The sequence below is a fragment of the Melanostigma gelatinosum genome, assembly GCF_949748355.1.
Source record: "Melanostigma gelatinosum genome assembly, chromosome: 3".
Lineage (NCBI taxonomy): Eukaryota > Metazoa > Chordata > Actinopteri > Perciformes > Zoarcidae > Melanostigma > Melanostigma gelatinosum.
Window position 1 is genome coordinate 6614133 of NC_136636.1, and position 18664 is coordinate 6632796.

General features: G+C 43.5%; 2 protein-coding genes across 3 annotated transcripts; both read right to left on the reverse strand.

Moving 5' to 3' along the window:
- Nucleotides 1-651: 651 nt before the first annotated feature.
- Nucleotides 652-11610, reverse strand: grm6b (glutamate receptor, metabotropic 6b; the record flags this gene model as incomplete). 2 transcript variants are annotated; one of them, XM_079265571.1, is made up of 10 exons in its annotated part: nucleotides 652-894; nucleotides 3341-3652; nucleotides 3724-4347; nucleotides 4868-5007; nucleotides 5770-5970; nucleotides 6101-6241; nucleotides 6583-6737; nucleotides 6870-7005; nucleotides 7834-8050; nucleotides 11074-11610. In XM_079265571.1, 10 exons carry the CDS (start codon nucleotides 11608-11610, stop codon nucleotides 652-654), a joined length of 2706 nt encoding a protein of 901 aa, XP_079121697.1. The 2 variants fall into 2 exon arrangements, with proteins under 2 accessions (XP_079121697.1, XP_079121698.1); XM_079265572.1 differs by having other exon boundaries at nucleotides 3724-4344; nucleotides 11074-11463.
- A 2060-nt stretch (nucleotides 11611-13670) lies between these two features.
- On the reverse strand, nucleotides 13671-18098 carry comtb (catechol-O-methyltransferase b). Its single transcript, XM_079265594.1, has 6 exons — nucleotides 18045-18098; nucleotides 16703-16874; nucleotides 14628-14745; nucleotides 14316-14509; nucleotides 14097-14228; nucleotides 13671-14008 (listed from the first exon to the last, which is right to left on the reverse strand). Coding segments are annotated over exons 1-6 (798 nt in total). The 5' UTR covers nucleotides 18047-18098; the 3' UTR covers nucleotides 13671-13828.
- Between the last annotated feature and the right edge of the window lie 566 nt (nucleotides 18099-18664).

The following is an 18664-nucleotide window of genomic DNA, read 5'->3' on the forward strand; positions in this document are numbered from 1 at the left end:
GTTTGCAGACATGAGAACTTGTCATGACAAGAGGACCTTAAGTGGCACAAAATCTAATGCAACTGATGATCGGAAGCTTTCTGACAAGGTTCCCATGCATGAATGAGATCACTTGATATGGGGCTCTATGGGGGGGATATGGGGCTCTATCAGAAATAGTATCAGGACATGGTGCATTTTAAAAGCTGGTTCCTTCCAGTGCAATCAGCAGAAGTAGCCACGACACCTCATACAAACAATATCTCAATTTAAAACATTCATGTACACATAAAAACACAATCCATGCAGTGCTTGTCGAGCCAGTAAACAACCCTTCATTGACCCCACGGGACTCCACATCAATGTACATCTTCCTGTAGGGCAAAGGTTGCCTTTTAAACATCTTTTTTTGTTTTTTTCCTAAACAGCATTCTCAGGGAAAGTTAAAAGAAACACCTTGTCAGGTTGAGATGTATATGTGGAAAGGTGAAGGTCCTTCCAGTTCTCCTTTAAGTGAGCTAAGCTGTCCATTTTAAGGGTGAGCATTTCTGTTTTCCTTCTGTGCCCCAATCCAGCCAAAACTAACGTAAATGCTGATCTTTTCCCATCAGCCGTCTCAGTGTGGGCTTGTGACATTAGGGGAAGAAAACACGGATCCAGCTACGTTTGTTTTCACTGTGATCTGTCCGGCACGATCTTGGACTCCCCGTTCTGCTTGTCGTTGGAGTTCTGGGACAGGTGCGTGGACACGGTGGCCGCCTGCGCCACGGCTTTGAAGCTGTTGCGCTTCCTCTTCTGGACGTTCTGCTCCGGGTGGCAGATGATGACGTAGACCTTGGGGATGTAGAGCATGCCCAGGGACACGGTGGCGCTCAGGCTCATGGACACTGTCAGGGTGGTGGTCTGGATGAACATCTGCAACAGAGACACGGCAGGTCAGAAAGATACACACACACACACACACACACACACACCTGTCTTCACAAAATCAATTCATTTTGTCTAATTTCTTAGGAATGATTCAGTATCCGCCTGTGTGTACTTAAACCTGATTATATCATTTTGCACAAGTTCAAGAAAATGCACTCTGTCATCTCATAGGTTGCAGTCTTTATAATGTTCATGTCAAAGCACAGCAGGCAGTGTCATTTCCCTGATGAATGATTTATGGGATATGTAGTCAGGAAAGGAGGCTCTGTTGACGGGCTTTCTTTGACCGTGTCTTCTCCTCGCTGCTTTTCCTCTTATTTCAAATCCAACAGTGACAATGAGAAGTAACTTCTCCTCGGGTCGTACTCCAATAAATGATGTACTCATTATTCAAGCAAACTGTACAAGTCGTAAATAAATAAAGACACATGTGCCATAAATAAGATATATCTGTGCCATAAATAAGTCAGACATTGTACACTATCCTCATGCAGCAGCAGAACATCCTGCTTTCTCGCAGGCGGATGTTCAGACAGTATGGCTTCTTTCATCATCTCTGTCGCGCTTTTCGTCGCTTTCTCACGGTGACCTCTCTCCATTTGTGCAAGGAGCTGTTGTGACTGTGCTCATGCGACAGTGAATGGTTGTTCCGCATGTACATGCAGACATCAAGCAGGTGAATCCCCTCCTCTTACATGAGGTCGTACACATGACGGGAGAATAACAGCCACCATTTTCACCAGCCATACAAAAGTTCGTGTCTATATTTAGCTCTTTTTTTTCCCAAGTGATGATTAATTGAGCCGGATGGTTGAATTGGTCTACGAGGGGTCCCAAGCATCCCTCAGCTCATCTGACCTCCTTTCCTTCCCTCGCTGCCTTTTCTTAATTCACTTCATTTCCATTCGGGAGGAGGTGAAAAGAATGAAAGCACCCCGGGCTTTAATTGTTTCAGCCTGACTGATTCATAATACTGCTCTCTATTAGTCAAAGCCTATCTCTGTTTTTCAAATGTTCCCCCCCAACAGCCTCGTACTTTGTGGCGAGAGAAGTAGCCCACAAGCTCAATTAAACTCTCCGTCCAGTGGAGGCAGGAAGTCCTGCGAGTACAGCAGGAAGCAAACGCAACATGACAGGCAACAAACTCAGATTTCACTTCAAACATCTGAGGGATTCATTTATTCTCTTAACTATTAGTGCGTGTTACAGTCTATTGCATAATTTAGATTCAAAGTTTGATTTAAATTACTGCCGATAATATGAAGGCTCCACAGTGAAGAGCCTTCAGGGTGAATTTCCTCAAGAGGGATTAATAAAGCGCTTCTTCTTGAATATGACTCATAAAATGATTGTACTGATGTTAATTTGATAACTAGTTGTATAACTAAATGAGGGATTCAACTTGCCAAAAGAATCTATTTCCGATTCATTAATAGATTATACCATAAAGCTAATCGTTATGTCATTAGTCATTGCACATTAGGCAGAATGAATAATAATTCATTTCTACCTTCTTGAGGTAACATTACCAAAACATTGAGGCGATGAATGAAAAATGAGAACTTTCTCAAAACAGTCCGGCAAAACATTTCCTGTTTGCGAGTCATTGAAGGAAATGAGTCTTTTAAAAACACCTCCGGCTTTGGGAATTGTTTTTTCTCACAATTTTCTGCCATTTTATATTCAAAGCAGCAATATGCAACGTTCAGAGCAATAATAGAGCAGCAAACTACGATTAACTGTGTAAAGACTTCGTGAAGCATTGTCTACCTGAGCAGAAAATGAAGTCACAGATTATGAATTGTTCCTCTCTTGATTTATATATGATGCTTGCGGTCTAGACGGAGAAGGTTAGACAATTGTTTGTATTCATTCAATCAGACATAACAGCAGTGGTTGCTGCAGACACACTTGGTGGAGATCTGCACTCTACTGAGTTTACGTTCCTAGTTTGGGTAGCAATGTATTAACAAGTAAAAGCAACAATATCACACAGTAAAATACTCCATTATACTCCAAGTAAATGTGCCGCAAGTATAGATGATAATGTCAGCGGGAAAAAATAGTTGAAGTATGCAACATTTCAATTATCGTTGGTGAAAGTGTTTTTGTCAACACATCATAGGCCAACATTAAATGTTATTATTATGCAATATTTATGACAGTCATGTGGAAGCAACGTTTGATAGTTTAGCTGGTTGAGGTGGAGCCAATTTGAACTACTTCGTATGCTGTTGGGTAGTTCAGTCTGTAAATACATCTAGAAGTTGACCATTTTTTTGCATGCAAACTATGGATCTTTAAGGCAACTGGTAATTTCCCTCTAAAATGTAGTCGAGTAGAAGCATAAAGCGGCATAAAGGTATTCAAGTAACGTACAAGTACCTCCAATCCCAGGAGAAGTGAACTAAAAACATGTTAAATTGCCCACCTTCTCCGTAGACTGCGCTGTGCCAAAGAAGATCGGCACAAAGGCCAGCCAGATGATGCAGGTCGTGTACATGGTGAAGCCGATGGGTTTGGCCTCGTTGAAGGTCTCGGGAACTCCTCTGCTCTTGATGGCGTACACGGTGCAGGTGATCATCAGTACGATACTGTAGCTCAGACACGAGATGAGGGACAGGTCGGACATGTCGCACTTGAGGAGTCCGCGGGCCAACTCTGGGTTCGGGGGCTTCTGCTCCTCGTAGTCGATGATGGTGTGGGGGGGCATCACACCAAACCAGATGAACACCCCGAGTAACTGCAAGGAAAGGAGTCAGAGTGCTGCAAAGAATCATAGGTGGTGTGTGAAAGAAGCATCCCCATGCATACCTGCACCCCGATGAGTATAAAGGTGATGATCAGCTGAGAGCCGGGACTGATGAATTTCGGGGGCGAGACCGACTTCTTGCCCTGTTCGAAGATGCGGTAGATCCGGTTGGTCTTGGTGAGCATGGCAGAGTAGCTGATGCACATACCGAGGCCCAGCAGCAGCCTACGGAAGGCGCACACGGCCGTGCTGGGCTCGGCTATCATGAGGAAGGTGATGAGGTAGATGAGGAAGATGCCCGTCAGCAACACGTAGCTGAGCTCTCTGCCGGAGGCCCGAACGATGGGCGTGTCGTTGAAGCGGATGAAGGTGGCGATGCATCCGGTGGTGGCCAGGAGGCCCAGGATGGCCAGGAAGACGGGGATGATGGCCCAGGGAGAGCTCCACTCCAGCTTGATGATGGGCGTCGACCGGCAGCCCGTGCGGTTCTTGAAGGGCCTCATGTCGAAGGGGCACATGTCGCAGGTGAACTCATCCAGCATGTACTGGTAGCCATCGCAGAGCTCGCAGTGCCAGCAGCAGGGGACGCCCTTCACCATCTTTTTCCTCTCTCCGGACTCGCAAGGGAAACTGCACACCGAGTCTGGGATCTTACGGTCACCACCTGACCACTGCATCTCCTCCATCTAGGGTGGATGTACAAACACAAAAACATTGTCCGACTATGTCTGACGTATAAGAACGCGCTAAGACTTTGTAAAATGCTGCCATTAAGCCGGACAGACACTGATTAAGCACGGATTATTCATTGGTCGTCCACGAATCATTTTAGAAATGGGCCCAATTTCTGCAAATTGGTTATCATTCCATCAACGGTCCATATTCCCAAATGGCTGCAAGATGTGTTGTAAACTATAGTGAGCTTGTTTTATTATTTTACACGTTGTGGCTGAAACGGTGGTCTTAAGGCTGACATGATATAAAACCGAAGAGCTCTATTTTCAAATTGTGTTACTTTTTTCTTTTTTTCTATGTTACTTTAACATTGTTAAAGACGCCATAGTCCTGTTTTAATAAACCTTATTACAGTTCTCAGTGGATAAAACCAATCAGGGGTTTCACGTCAATTGATCAATTGATCAATACAGGGTCTTAAGAGATAACATGTTCAAGTTCTTCCTCAAAAGTAACAGGACAAATATTTACATTGAGGCGAAGGTTGTTTGTCCACTGGCCGATGACCTTGTAGCCGGGGTTGCTGACATTAGACAGTTGGTACTGGAAGATGTCGTAACGACCAGGAGCGTCTCCATTCTCATTGAACATCACTCCAGTTCCTGCGCTGCCTGTTAGATGGAGACAGACTTTTAATGATCTAAAAGGTATATTCGCGAGTCAAAGACGAAGAGGACTTCCAGCTTCCTGAAGCTGGAGACATCACCCCCATCGTTAGTGGCCGAGAAAACACCCACACGCTGTTTCTTCAGTCTTGTGCAATCATGTGGAAGCTGAATGCTCTTTCGTGAAGGCTCTCCTCCACGAGTTCAGTCTTTCAGTGCACTCTGCTCTGTTGGCCTAACATGATTCAGTGTTCCTCTCGGGTCCCTGTAGGCGCTCAATCAGAAAGTCTTCCGCACAAGCCGTCATCCAGCAAGAGGAGAGAGGTAAATAGGATGCTCTCATAAAACGTTTTTCTTTTCTTTATCCAAACTTCTTTTTTTATGAAAGACCAGGGTGAAAAGAGTGAGCGCTGTGTAAAGGAAAGAGCGAGGAGGCAGCCCTAGGGAGGGTGGGGGGGGACGTGCTCCAAAGAAATGTGCTGTGTACTGTAGCTATACATTAGCAGAAACATCTCAAGGCTTCTGACTTAGGGCTGACCTCCATTCTACTGTTTTCTTTTCAAAATGTGTTTCTTTTCAAACCTGCAGTGACGGGGAGCAGCAGTTCAAACGCAATGTTTTTGCCAGCGAAAATCTCAGATCTCCACTTAAGGTTTCTCGTCCGGTTTGATGAAAGAAGAGAAACGTGTTTTTGTTTTTTTGTATCTAAATCATAACACATTGCATGAGACGGGAGGCAAAAACAGAGATTGACGGTCAAAAGCTCACCATTGAAGCTGACTGCCCGAATGTATTGGAGCAGCATCTGTCCTTCCACAGGGTCCATCTTCTCGCAGACACCCATGTAGCCAGGGCACAGGTCCGCGTGCATGCTGTGCAATGCGTGGGCCATGGCATACACGGCATCGATCACAAACTGCACCTTGCCCTCTTGTTCGTACTGAGAGTGGTGACTGATTCTTTCCTCGCCTGACAGGTGACAGAAGTGTCAAAAAGTGATGAATACAACATAACTCACAAAATAATGAAAAGACAAAACGGCTCACAAGCACCGAACTAAGATACATATCTACCATTTCATCATCAAGGACTTGCTTACCTGTACATTTTCTTCGACCAAGTTCATACTTTATGCCCGGGCGGGTCAGTTTGCACTTGAAGTCGGCCTCCCAGAATTCTGCAAACCAGATGTTTCTTCTGTTGTTTTCTAGAGATCTCGAAGTGAAGTACTGGTCGAACCCTGAATCATTTAGCAAACCAGACTTTGTTTAATGTTTCATTAAAAAATGTCACGCATGGTGTGAAACCACAGTGATTGATATCAGTGTTCCAATAATAACATGGTGCTGAAATCAGCAAGAAAATCTAATTTATTGCACTGTGAAATATGACTTTGACTCAATTTACAATTTTTTGTGACAGGGTGGAAATATCAGAAGCAGACTTATCAAACATCATTAATTTCCTTTATTTGTTGCGTTGATATTAAGACTCATCTATCAATGTCAAATGTCGCAATTCATATTGCATCCAGTTGATTAGAGTAAGATTTAATTTTTTGATTTAATGAATTTGCCCAACCATCAATAGAGGCTCTTTTGGGCAGGATGGTGACAGCGCCCTCAGCCACATCCTCCTGGTCTTGAATGGGGGAGCTTTTGGCCCCCCAACTGTCGGAGCCAACGAACAGGAAGTGGCCGGTGAGGTTGGCCGTTTTGGCAGACTGCAACACCCGTCTGAAAGAGAACAGATTATCGTCATCACACACTTTCCACTTCACTACTCTGTTATCATCAAACTGAATACAAAACAGCATCATCTGACTGATTTCCTTTCTCTAATATAACGTGCAGCAAAACTTGACTCACTTGATGTCGTCCTCGTTGGCAAAGATGATGACCCCCCGAGCATTGGAGGTCTCCATCAGTCTCTTGATGATCTTCTCAAACTCGCCCGGTCTGGGCTCTCTGGGAATCTTTATGGATTGGCCAATACACAGCCCACCTGTGTCAGAGATCATATTTGAAATGCGTTGGCATCGCTGTGCATTGCTGTTTTCTCCCCCTCACTGCCCAGTTAATTAGTTATGTCTACAATACTAATAATTCCTATCGCAACTGAAACTTAGAAATGTAATTTTAGATTGTGAAAATTGTAATAAAGCATTTATAATACAAAAACTTCACGTTTCCCTTCCTATCTGCCTAGTTATCAGATGTTAGCATCATGCTAACACTAAACTAATATGGTTAACATAATAGATATTATACCTGCTGGACGTCAGCATTGTCAATGTGAGCATGTTGTCCTGCTGATGTTAGCATTTAGCTCAAAGCACCGCTGTGCATGAGTACAGCCCAGAGCTGCTAGCATGGCTGAGGACTCAGTCTTGTTAGTTTCTAGATGAAAAGCATCAGACCTAAGCTGATATTTAAAGTCACCAAATTCATTAGGTTTCATCCTCTGGGGACCACGAATGTCTGTACAAATTTGAATGGCAATCCATTAAGTAGCTGTTAAGATATTTCAGTACGGACCGAAATGGTGGATCGTCCACGGTCAGCATGCTGCTGAAGCAGGTCCAGCATTGTGAATTGTTGACGTGTATTATGTGAAACCATAATGATATGAAATCTGAACCCGAGTAACATCATTTGAGCTTTTAAACCCATATGAGGCGGTACTTCTGTTTGCCCTGTTAGTTCATGTGTTTTAAAGGATTTTCTTTTCCTATTTTAGTCTTTTAATGAGTGAGAACAGCACGGCTTGATACATGAGTAATCCCCTATTGTCCCAGCGGTGAATTCACAACCACACAGCCAGAAACGCAACCTGCTTCTCTGGATATCTGGAGGAAGGCGTCGACGCCGCTCTCTCCATAGTTGCCCTCGGAGGCCAGCGTGGAGACGTAGTTCCAGCCCATGGCTTTGACTATGTCCACCATTGCCTGGGCCTGGTAGGAGTCAGGAGGCACCACACGGGAGAAGAACTCGTAGCGGTTCTTGTCGCTCAGCTCCGGGGCAGTGGAGGCATAGCTGATCTGGGGGATCTGAGACACGGGGATGGGTCAGCGATGACGAAAGGGCCGGGTCACGGGGAAAACATGAGCAGCACAATTCGGCCAATATGTGTTAGAAAAGAATGACGAGAAGAAGCAGTGAACCATATCAGAGGATGATGCACCACTTACTGACAGACAGAACCTTAACGCTCTCTAAATGGAGGCCTTCCACATTGATACTAAACACGTTGTAGTGCATTAAAATCCCCAAATTGGACTATCACAGAGAGCGATCATCTCTTGAACAGCCCGTGTTCTCAGTAATTCTCAGAACTGACGCAACTTTACGGTGCGATCTGTCCAGAGCTGGTCTGTGCCGAGGATATGGACGTCACAGAGAAATACAGATGGTAAAAACCACATCTGTAAAAAGCATTTGTTTGGGGAAAAAAAAGGATGAGAAGATTAATTTACTGGTGTGCTACTTCTTTAATGACATAGTTGACGTTGACAGTTTATCTCAACCCCGACCCTGCTAATGCCGGTCCCCCAGCGTGGCTTAACGTAGGGCCCTCTGGAGGGGACGAGTAGAGAAAGGTGGACACAAGGGGTAGTGAAGGAGAGCGGACCGAGAGAACCATTTCACAGATTATCTGGAAGGATTATAGGGGTTTTAACCAAATTATGTTAAGCACAGAGGGAGAGACAGAGATCAAGAGACTAGGAAAAGGTTAGCATTTCTCAGCTGTAAGCCATACAATATATTTAATTCTGATGGCCACATGCTTCAGTTTGCTGCTGTGCGTTAACCCTGTCCAACTCAAATTTACTTGTCAACCTTCTTTTTACAGACCACATCCTCAACCAGATGTGAATTTTCTCCCCCCAAAAAATTGCTGTTTGACACAAGTGTCCAGAGGAGAAAGTGACAGTAAGGTGATTCAATTTGTTTGCATACAAATTCGGAGTGAACAAGACGTAATCCTCTGCAATTAGTGCCATAGAAGCATCTGCACCAATTCACTTTTTAAAATCAATGAGCCCTGTCAGTATCCACTTACAATCCCGTACCGCTGAAATCTTCTAACTGTCAGTAAATGCTTGAAACGGTCCAAGATGTTCCAGGATCCAAGCACAGGGAATACGATTGTGGTTTAGCGCTGACCTAATGTTCTGAATGCACTTTACTAAATGCTAAACAGAAGTGTGCTCAGGTACAAGATGAATATGATGTACAGGTTCTTTTTTGTTATGTGAGTTAGAGAATGATCAAAGTTTTATTCAAATTCTAAAATGTGCACTGAAAGGTGCAGGGAAATTGAATCGATGGATTGCATTTTCCTTTTGTAACAATTAAAATGATTATCGCTTTGAAACTGATTAATTGAGGTTTCAGTGGAGAGAAAAGCAATAAACCCTCAAATTTTAAAATGCTGGAGTACTAGTCAGTCAATAATCTGTTGATCGATTGAACATCTCAGCCCTGAAAGAAAATGGGTTGAAACAGCACGTGTGGTAGATGCTGAAACATCTCCTGCTCTGGCTAAGAGCAGATGTTCAATGTAGAGAAGTATCCACGGCCTGGAGAGCAGCACAAATGGACAGTGGGAGGAAACATACCATTTAACTAAATCTACTCCATGCCGTCTAGGCGTTGCTGTCATCCTGCTGCCCTGATGCTCTATTTTCAGCACAGGGTCCTGAGCTGCTGAGAGGGGCTTAGTGGAGGGTGGGATCTATAAATCTGTAGTTAACATCTGCCCTTTATTAAAGCTGCCCCTCCCTGGCTCTCAAATCAACATCCTCACTGTAAAGAATACAGCAACAAGTAGAAACTTCTTCTTTTTTTGGGGGGGGGGGGGGCAATTTCTGGCCAATTTAAACCCAGACTAGCGCCTATTTTTAGACATTCATAGAGTTCTGGCAGACCATATCGCTCAATCATCAAAGGTCAATCATCTGTAAAATAATAAAATAAAAAACAACAATGAACACATAACAGGGATTAGCCTGCGGAGGCAACGCATGACAATGGATTCAAAATCCTCTGACGTGTACAGAGGCTCATTCAAAATATTCATCCTTTTAAATGACTTGTTTCAAAATCATATTGGGCGATACATGTGCTGAATATTTGTCTATAGAGCAGCAATACGGGCATATGTGCAATAAAATCAATCAAAATATCCAATGAGAAGATGCTAGTAAACATGAGTACTCTTAATTAGGTTTGTGAAATTCGCAAGTGAACTGCAATTAAAAGTCACCGTGTTCATGCTGCAGAATGAAATCCAAATGTAATGAAGGCCCCATTCATCATCGAGGAGTGGATAAAATGACGAAATGAGTGGGACCGTTGTGTGCTTCTGTACATCTTAACTAGATCAGCCGGGAGCTAATTTAACAGTACAAGCGATACGTACGTTCATTAAATCAGAGTAATCAGCTCGTTTGAGCCATAATTCTACATGAATGGGAAGTTTGCTTTCTGAGTCACGAAAAGATTTTCAAAACTAAACGCACAAAGAATTAGGGGTATATATTGCTGATAGTTGCACACTTTTTGGCACAGTCCCTCTTAGTTTGAAAGTCATCGACTAACGTTTTTGGTTTGTGGCCCCTTAAAATGATGCAACGCTACTTGTGACGCCTAATCACCTATTTCGATTCGAGGTTTTTTGAGACACAAAGACGTGAAATTATCTAGAAAATATATATATTTTTTAAGATGTATGGCATTTCTGAACAGAGAGACAGGAAACACAGAGGGAGGAGAGGAAGGGCCGTAATCAAAAGTTGCGGTCATGGGAATTATGTCTTAACTATATACTCAACCAACAGCAATTTAAAGTTAAAAACAAAGATAAGAGGAAATAAGGTTTTCAACAACAACAAAAACAATGAAGACCCCTTAGATACATGGGGCTCGACTGAGAGATCCAACCCCCAGGTTGGGAACCAGTGCTTTAGCTCATATGCAAGTATTTTCTCCTACATGGCTTTCATCTGGATTGATCCCATCTGCTTACTTACTGAAAAAAAGAATTCTCTAAAGAGACATAAAAACTTACCGAAAACAATCGGAGCACATTGGCCACCATGATGGACACCGAGCTGCCAGACGCCCCGATCACGCCGAACACCCTCTCTGGTGTGGGGATGATGGGAGGCTCTCCGTTTGAGCAGCGCACATCTGAGGTGTCCTTCTGGATGAGGGCCTGGACAAAGAGGAGCGACTGCTCCAGGGCGTAGGTGTCTCTGGAGCAGGTGTCCAGGATCCGGGCCCCCAGAGTGATGTTAGGCAGCAGATCCGGGTCACTGTTGATCTGGTCCATGGCGTACAGCATGGCCTCCAATCGATGGATCCCCTTTTCACTCTTGATCTCCCCGCAGGGCACGCCAGGAGGGCCCCGAGAGTGCATGGGGAACAGCCCGCCCAAGGTGATGTCCCCCTCGATTTTGATGGACTGAGGCAGGGTGCCCTGCTGGGCCCAGGAGCCCGGGCCAGTACCCACCAGCAGCGCCAACGTCAGCCGAAGCCATGTTTGGTATCTGAAAGGCGAAGTGAGCCAGCAGCACGGATGTGATGAGCGGGCCTCTGATGTCATGATGAGGACCAGCAGAGGTACTGACAACACCAGGCCACTCCCTCTACCTTTGACACCTGAGGGCGGTCAGAGAGGTCCGATTATCATCTCCTTGTATGACACTATGTGGTCTCAGTCTCCTTTCAGAGAAGAAGAAGGCCGGAAACTGTCAAATATTGTCATTTACCTTCTTCAATCAGTCTCCAACATATGTTTGGTCTTTCACATCAGTGAAGCTACTGTATGTATTTAGATACAACATGCAATTTTTTTAATATGTCATGTTCTTGGAGACTTGACTTGAGATCTTGAACAAATTGTCAAAATGTTTCAGTTATTTTGTTTTTACATTGCATGTAAATGCTTAAAGGATCCGTATCAGGTAAAAAAAAAAAAAAAAGTTTAAATGCAGAGAGCCCTCTAGAAGATTTGTAAAATAAATAAATTCTGACATTTTTTGACAATTTTTTTGCTACAATCTGTTTTGTTGTATTCAATCCAAGCTGAGAAAAAGTACAAAAATACAAGCTTTACATGTATCCACCATTAAACGAGGGCTGTAGCTGAGGACATTTATGCAGGATGACAGAGTGAATCGCTTTCATCACAGGGAGCTGAGAGCCGATGATGGAAAACATTATAAATTTTGCAAAACAGAAAACATCAACTGGACCGTCGCAGCATTTCATGCTCCAAAAGTTGGAGCAGGTTCATTTTATCTGCATGACGCTCATTGACACAACCCACAGTACACATCTGGGTTAAAAGTGTAAATATATTTAATTTTGCAAGGCAGAATTTGAACAATAGAAAAATATTCATTGTGGGATAACTTAATTGCAGTGTCTAATACAAATAAAACCTCAGATATATCAGTTTGCATGCTATTTCAAATTGCAATATATATATATATATATATATATATATATATATATATATATATATATATATACATATACACATACACATACATACACACAATACATACATAATTAAACTCATATTTATGATGCTGAATCTTTCTATTTTTCTGTCCTGCAGTTTGAAGTTGGACGGATGGAAATGAGAAGATTCTCAAAATAAGAGCAGAATCTAAATCTGTATAAATCACGCAACGGCTGCAGACAATCTTTCCCTTTTATATACCACTACAGGCAACCTGCAAGTAGAGACATTTCTTCCTGTAAAGTCACTTCTTACCTGCCCATTCTTCATTGACCGGTCTGGATTTTATCCATCACATGAGCTCTTCCAAACAGACCTCCACGGTCCGAAATGGGATTAAATTTCTAGAGGCAAGGCTCTCCTCTCTCTGAATCCTCTATCATCTCAGACGGCCGCAGTGCACTCTCAAAAATAAGCAGAACACACTAAAAACGATGGTCGAAAAAAGAGAAGTAGTTGTGGTTCATAAAGGACTAAATGAAAACACTGACTTCTGAGGCTTCAGGGTGCTGTATCATGGCAGAATCAGAGAAAAGAGCAACATTACAGCAGTGAGAGTCTACAAATCACTGACAAATCCCTTAAAAGCTCTCTCTCTTTTCCCTCTGTGTGCATCTCTGTCCAGGCACTCCCCCACCCTCTCTCTCTCTCTCTCTTGAACTCTATCCTTGCTTGTTCTCTCAGTGCACTAATGGCCACAGATTGGGATTATCAAGCAGCAGTCTGTGAAGAAAGCACTAGGTGGACTAGCCCACTTTTGTTATACAGCTGAACCAAATGCAGAACCCCCACCCCTCAGTCTGATGGAACTCACTTTGAGAGATTAGATGAGCAGCGATTTGATTCATACACACACACACACACACACACACACACACACACACACACACTAACATGCCTCACACACCTGTCAACGCTGGCACAATGGTGAAGAATATCAGAGCAGAAAATAGGTTTAGTCACCACAGAATGCAGCTGGATTCGATTTATTATTGATTTGAGTTAAAGCTCATCTTCTGTCAATTAGATGCTTGAACATAGCACTACTGCCTCCTGCTGTACCAACAACGCATCAAGTGTTGAGACTTAAATCATGTAGCATTATAAAAAAAATAGAAATACAACACACAACATAAAATCCTTCAATATACTTTTAATTTCAAGTTTGTAGACTCTGTGACCTATTAGAAAAAATGATTTAACTCCTGATTTTAAGTCTGCTCAGTGAACCCAAGACAACAGAGGTCAGAGGTGTGGTCGTACCTGTGTAAAACATTACATTTTTTGTGACAAACTACCCTAAGAAGACAGATTTCTCCAAGCCGTCCTCCACTTTGGTGTACTCCAGGTGAGATTTGAAGTACTGGCTCTCGTATCGCGGGCTGCTCCGGACAAATTCCAGGTAGTCGGGAGTACCGGGGCAGACGACGTTGTCTGCCAGCAGGACGCTGCCTTTCCTGAGGAGGCCACACTCCTGGTGAAAAAAAAAGCAAAGCGCATCATGCATCATGGCAGAAAAAGAAAAGAGTTTGATCAATATAAAACAAGCGTAACACACTTGCCTCCATCAGTTTTGTGTCGGGAAGGTAACGGTCCTTCCAGTGATCCAGGAAAACCAAATCAAATGTTTTCACCCCGAACTGCTCCTTCATTCTGGGGATCCAGTCACCAGATGCACCTTCAACTAACTGGACCTGGAGAGAAGAAACATATTGTCTTCTGACCTGTACACACTGAGCAAAGGATTGTTTTTCAGTTTGCGTGGAGACACCTGGCTTTACCTTCTCCTCCAATCCTGCCCAAGCAATGACTTGGCGAGCAATTGCGGCGAAGTCTGGGTTGAATTCAAGAGTGATGAGCTTGGCGTTAGGTGGAAGCAGCCTGGCGATCCGCACCGTGGAGTAGCCACAGTAGGTTCCCAACTCCAGCACCGTGGCTGGGTTTACCTCAGACACCACCGAGTCGAGAATGCAGCCTGTGGAAATTAAAAGAAAGAAGATACACACACACACACACACACACACACACACAGCTGAGTCACATAAGGTAGAGATTCTACATAAAACGCACATCATATAACCAGAAGTCAGTACCTTTCTCATCCCCCACATTCATGGCCCACTCCTTGTTTCTGCAGAAGTGATCTATGGCCTGGATCACGCTGCAAGGGTCCCCTCTAGTGGCGTTCTTCTGTACTGCACCCAGGAGCCGCTGAAGATACCAAAAAAAAATTTTTTTTTTTTTTTTATGTTTAATGTTAACTTAAATAGCAAGCATAAACAAAATACAAGATGGTGAATTAGAAAATTTCTACCTGTTAAAAAAAAACAGGTAGACGTCAGACTGCCTGTTGCTGATTTACTGTTTGCCTAAAGGAGTTTCTTGGCTGAACCTGCAACCCTCTCAAAGTCTACATGTCATCCACACCCATCACACACCTAACCCTGCAGAACTCGTGGCCAAACCTGATCTGTCACAGAGTTTCACCTCAGCAAACACACAGCGTATACGGTCAACTTCCCACCTGAGCAGAGGTCTACTCCACCAGAATGAGAACAGGTGCACAGTGCCTTTAACAATATGCCCAATCATTAAAAGTGTTGCCCATTATTCCAGGGATTCCAACCAGCAACGTGTGAGCTACATCCTACCTTAGGAATCCCTAATAAAACAGAAAACTATGTGATGGGAAATGCTGGAAATTGTTTGCTTCTTGGCTGTATAAGCAACCCGAGAAAATGTGTCAACAAATCAAAACATTTTTCATTTTGGCACGAGATGAACACTCGCGAGAGAGTGCGGGTAGAAAGTGTGAGCAGGCTACAATGTAAAGTTCATGTTTGTACATTTTCTACTGTTATAACCTGTTAATTTACTAAGACGCCTTGTGAACACGCTGTGCTCCAACGATAACAAGACCTAAAGCACCTTTGTGTGTGTGTGTGTGTGTGCGTGCGTGCGTGCGTGCGTGTGTGCGTGGTTGCTTTAATGTGAATGTGTCTGATGTAGCTATAAAGGCTTTATAATCACGTACTTAATAAAAATTGAAAAACTGTTATCTGGCTCCCTTTTATAAAATGTATCAGAATCCGGTTTGTTGCCAAGTAGATTTTCACATACAAGGAATTTGCTTTGTCGTTTGGTGTCCACAATAAGCAGAGTAAGCGAACATAAGAATAAAAGCCCTTAAGTGCTCCATAAGTCAAGAAATATTAATATAGAATAGAAAAAAAATTACAAAAGTTTACAGTATGAAAGTATAGATAGAAAATGTGCAATGTACAGAGATAATAGATGGCTGTATACGAATATAGTCAGTATTTATGTTATACTGTATAAGGCAAAGTACATCCATGAAACTTTGCGCCGTCTTTTTTTCTTCACCACTTTGGCAAAATGTTGTTAACAGATCGATGTAAAATGCTAAATTTAACTGCATGTTTTGACCATATACTTTAGCAGCCAGTGTTAATGAGAAAAGAGGATTTTTTTTGTGCCCATCAGTGTATCAGGCGCACAGGTGTCACTAATATCGTTGACGATGGCGCTATTGTGCATGCTAACCAGCATGCACAATAGTAGAGCAGTGGGACACCCGATAGGATGAAGCTCTTATGAAGCTCTTATGAAGCTCTTATGAAGCTCTTATGAATGGTATTAGCACCACTTCTATTGTTTCACGTCAGGTCAATCTCCTCCTGACCTGCACCTGACTTGCTCAACAGTGTGCATCATGAGGTCATGATTTAAAAAACAAAAAACATTTAGTTTTTCCAGTTTATTTATGTATTGAGAATGAAAAAAAGATATCGCCTCAGATGTGCTTTGTGCTAATTAACCAATGTTAGCATGCTAACACCCTAAATTAAGATGGTAAACATGGTAAGCAATACACCTGCTGAACATCAGCATGTAGCATTAAAGCACTGCTGTGCCTTAATAAAGGCTCACAGAGCTGAAGTCTGTACATAATTAAAGTTAAATTGAATCTGTGTTAGAGCATGTACGGAAATGCTAAGTTTATGATTCTACCAATGTGCATGTATTTTTTTGTTTTATTATTTTCTCAGTCTCTCAGTCTACCACACTTGCAGGACTGCGTCACACTCAACACGGTCATCAGTGTGTTACGGCTGCTCTAAGAGGTGAACACTGCGGGGAGGCACACCTGAGGACGTGTGGACTGGGTCACGGTGTCCAGCATCCTCTCCATGATGACATCATGCCACATCAGTGCCAGTCCTCCATGATACTGCACAACGGCGGGGATCACCCATCTGTACAGAGCATACAGAAGAGCTGCTCCACCGCTGCAGCTGTAAAGAAGAGTCAGCCACATCCTGCAGCCAAGACAAGGGAGCACAGAGTCAATCAGTGCAGCATGGTTATATATCAGAGGGAGACAGAAATGAACCAGACACACTGAGCAACAACAATACATCTGCATGAGATAAATGAGAGCTCTCAAATCTCCCCCTCACTCTCCCCTTTGTGCAGGAATAATGAGATGGGTGTTTACTATGCAGGGTACAATACTGTTCCTGCTGCTGTTTTCATTATCAGCTGCTGCTGCCAGGTCCAAGCTGCACACCCACTGGCATCTCAATGTGCCGATATCACTGCAGGATCTCCTTTAATATCAACCGCAATACACACTTGGTGAATGCACAACACAGTCCTTTTGTGTGATCAGCTTTTCGCCACTCACAGAACCAATTAGTGTGTTCAGATATCTCGAGCACAGATGAATTGGGAAGAACAGAGCAATTAAAAACAAAAAGAAAAAGGAGAGAAGCACAGCCCAAATCCGAAACAAGGGCTCCTTCTGTGGGAAAGCAGTGAAGACCGTGGCTGGAAACGGCCTCACCTTGCTCTAATAATGTGACTGTGAAAGAGACCAGTGGTGGTTGAGGTAATTCCTTTTGATTCGGAGTTTGAGTTGCATGGCAACTGGCTGGGGGTTAAGAGCTGTGTCGCAACAGGTAGAGCACCGGGACTTTAACCTTCACTTTTCCTCTCTCCTAACATACACACAATCGAGAAAAAAGCAGAACAGCTCTGGCACGGCCGAGATAAACACACTTCATCTTTATCACTCTTATCATTGTGTTGCGAGTCACTCACTTGCACAGTACCGAGGTGCACGCTGTGCGTCCGACCGAACAAACTCAGTCATTATGCAAATCACATCGTGCAAACTTTTCAAACGCAAGAGCAGAAAGGACAGATGAATGTTCATTCCTGGAGACAAAGCACATTATTTGTTGTGAACACGGCATAACTGAGGAGCATCACCGGCATCGTCAGATTGACACAATAAATCGAATCTCTCCTATTTTGCTAAACCACCTGCACGCACTCTTCAATCAAAAACAGGAATTAATAGCAGACTGAGCCATGGTCTCTCTTGGGCAACACAGGAACAAACACTTGCTAGGCACTGAAATAACACCTCGTGCATTCTTTAAAGGGTTTCTCATTAAAATCGAACGGGAAAAAAGGAGACTTACATGTGCGGGCAGGCAGTGCTCCCTGTCCTCTTCGCACCTCCTCTCGCTGCTGCTAGAGGAAGATCTGGGAGTTTTCTAGCAGGCAGACATATGCCTGTTTATACTGACTCCTCCCTCCGTCTCTTCCTTCTACCCCTACCCCTACCCCTAAACCTCCTGCCGAATGTGAGGAATGCACATCACACCAAATCCTCTACGCTCACATGCATGCACAGACACACACACACACACACACACACACACACACACACACACACACACACACACACACACGTGCACATGCTCGGGGATATGCAAGAAGAAAGGGGGTTATTCCTGCTTGGCATTTAATGGTTTCCTTTGGTTCACTTTGGGTGCCGTTGCATCCACTACTATCCGTTAGGTGTAGATGTTTGTTCTCAATGAATACCTCCAAACTCGGTGTATCTCATTTCTATTTTGATAACCTGAAATGAGGCTACTATCATATCCTGCAGGTTTGCTGATAATATTACCATCTGTACAGCTTTTTCTTGCGGTGAGTCACAGTACTCCTTCAAATTGACATTTCTGAGACCGAGTGCTGTCTGAATAAATCCATCTCATACCTCAGACTGGTATTCCACTAACTCCTCAGTACT

What these genes read in the sequence shown, in the direction of transcription:
- comtb (XM_079265594.1), bottom strand. An exon ending in GAATGTGGGGGATGAGAAAG is followed by an intron (nt 14,510 to 14,627) that starts GTACTGACTTCT and finishes TAATTTCCACAG; the next exon opens with GCTGCATTCTCGACTCGGTG. An exon ending in GGGCAGGATTGGAGGAGAAG is followed by an intron (nt 14,229 to 14,315) that starts GTAAAGCCAGGT and finishes TCTTCTCTCCAG; the next exon opens with GTCCAGTTAGTTGAAGGTGC.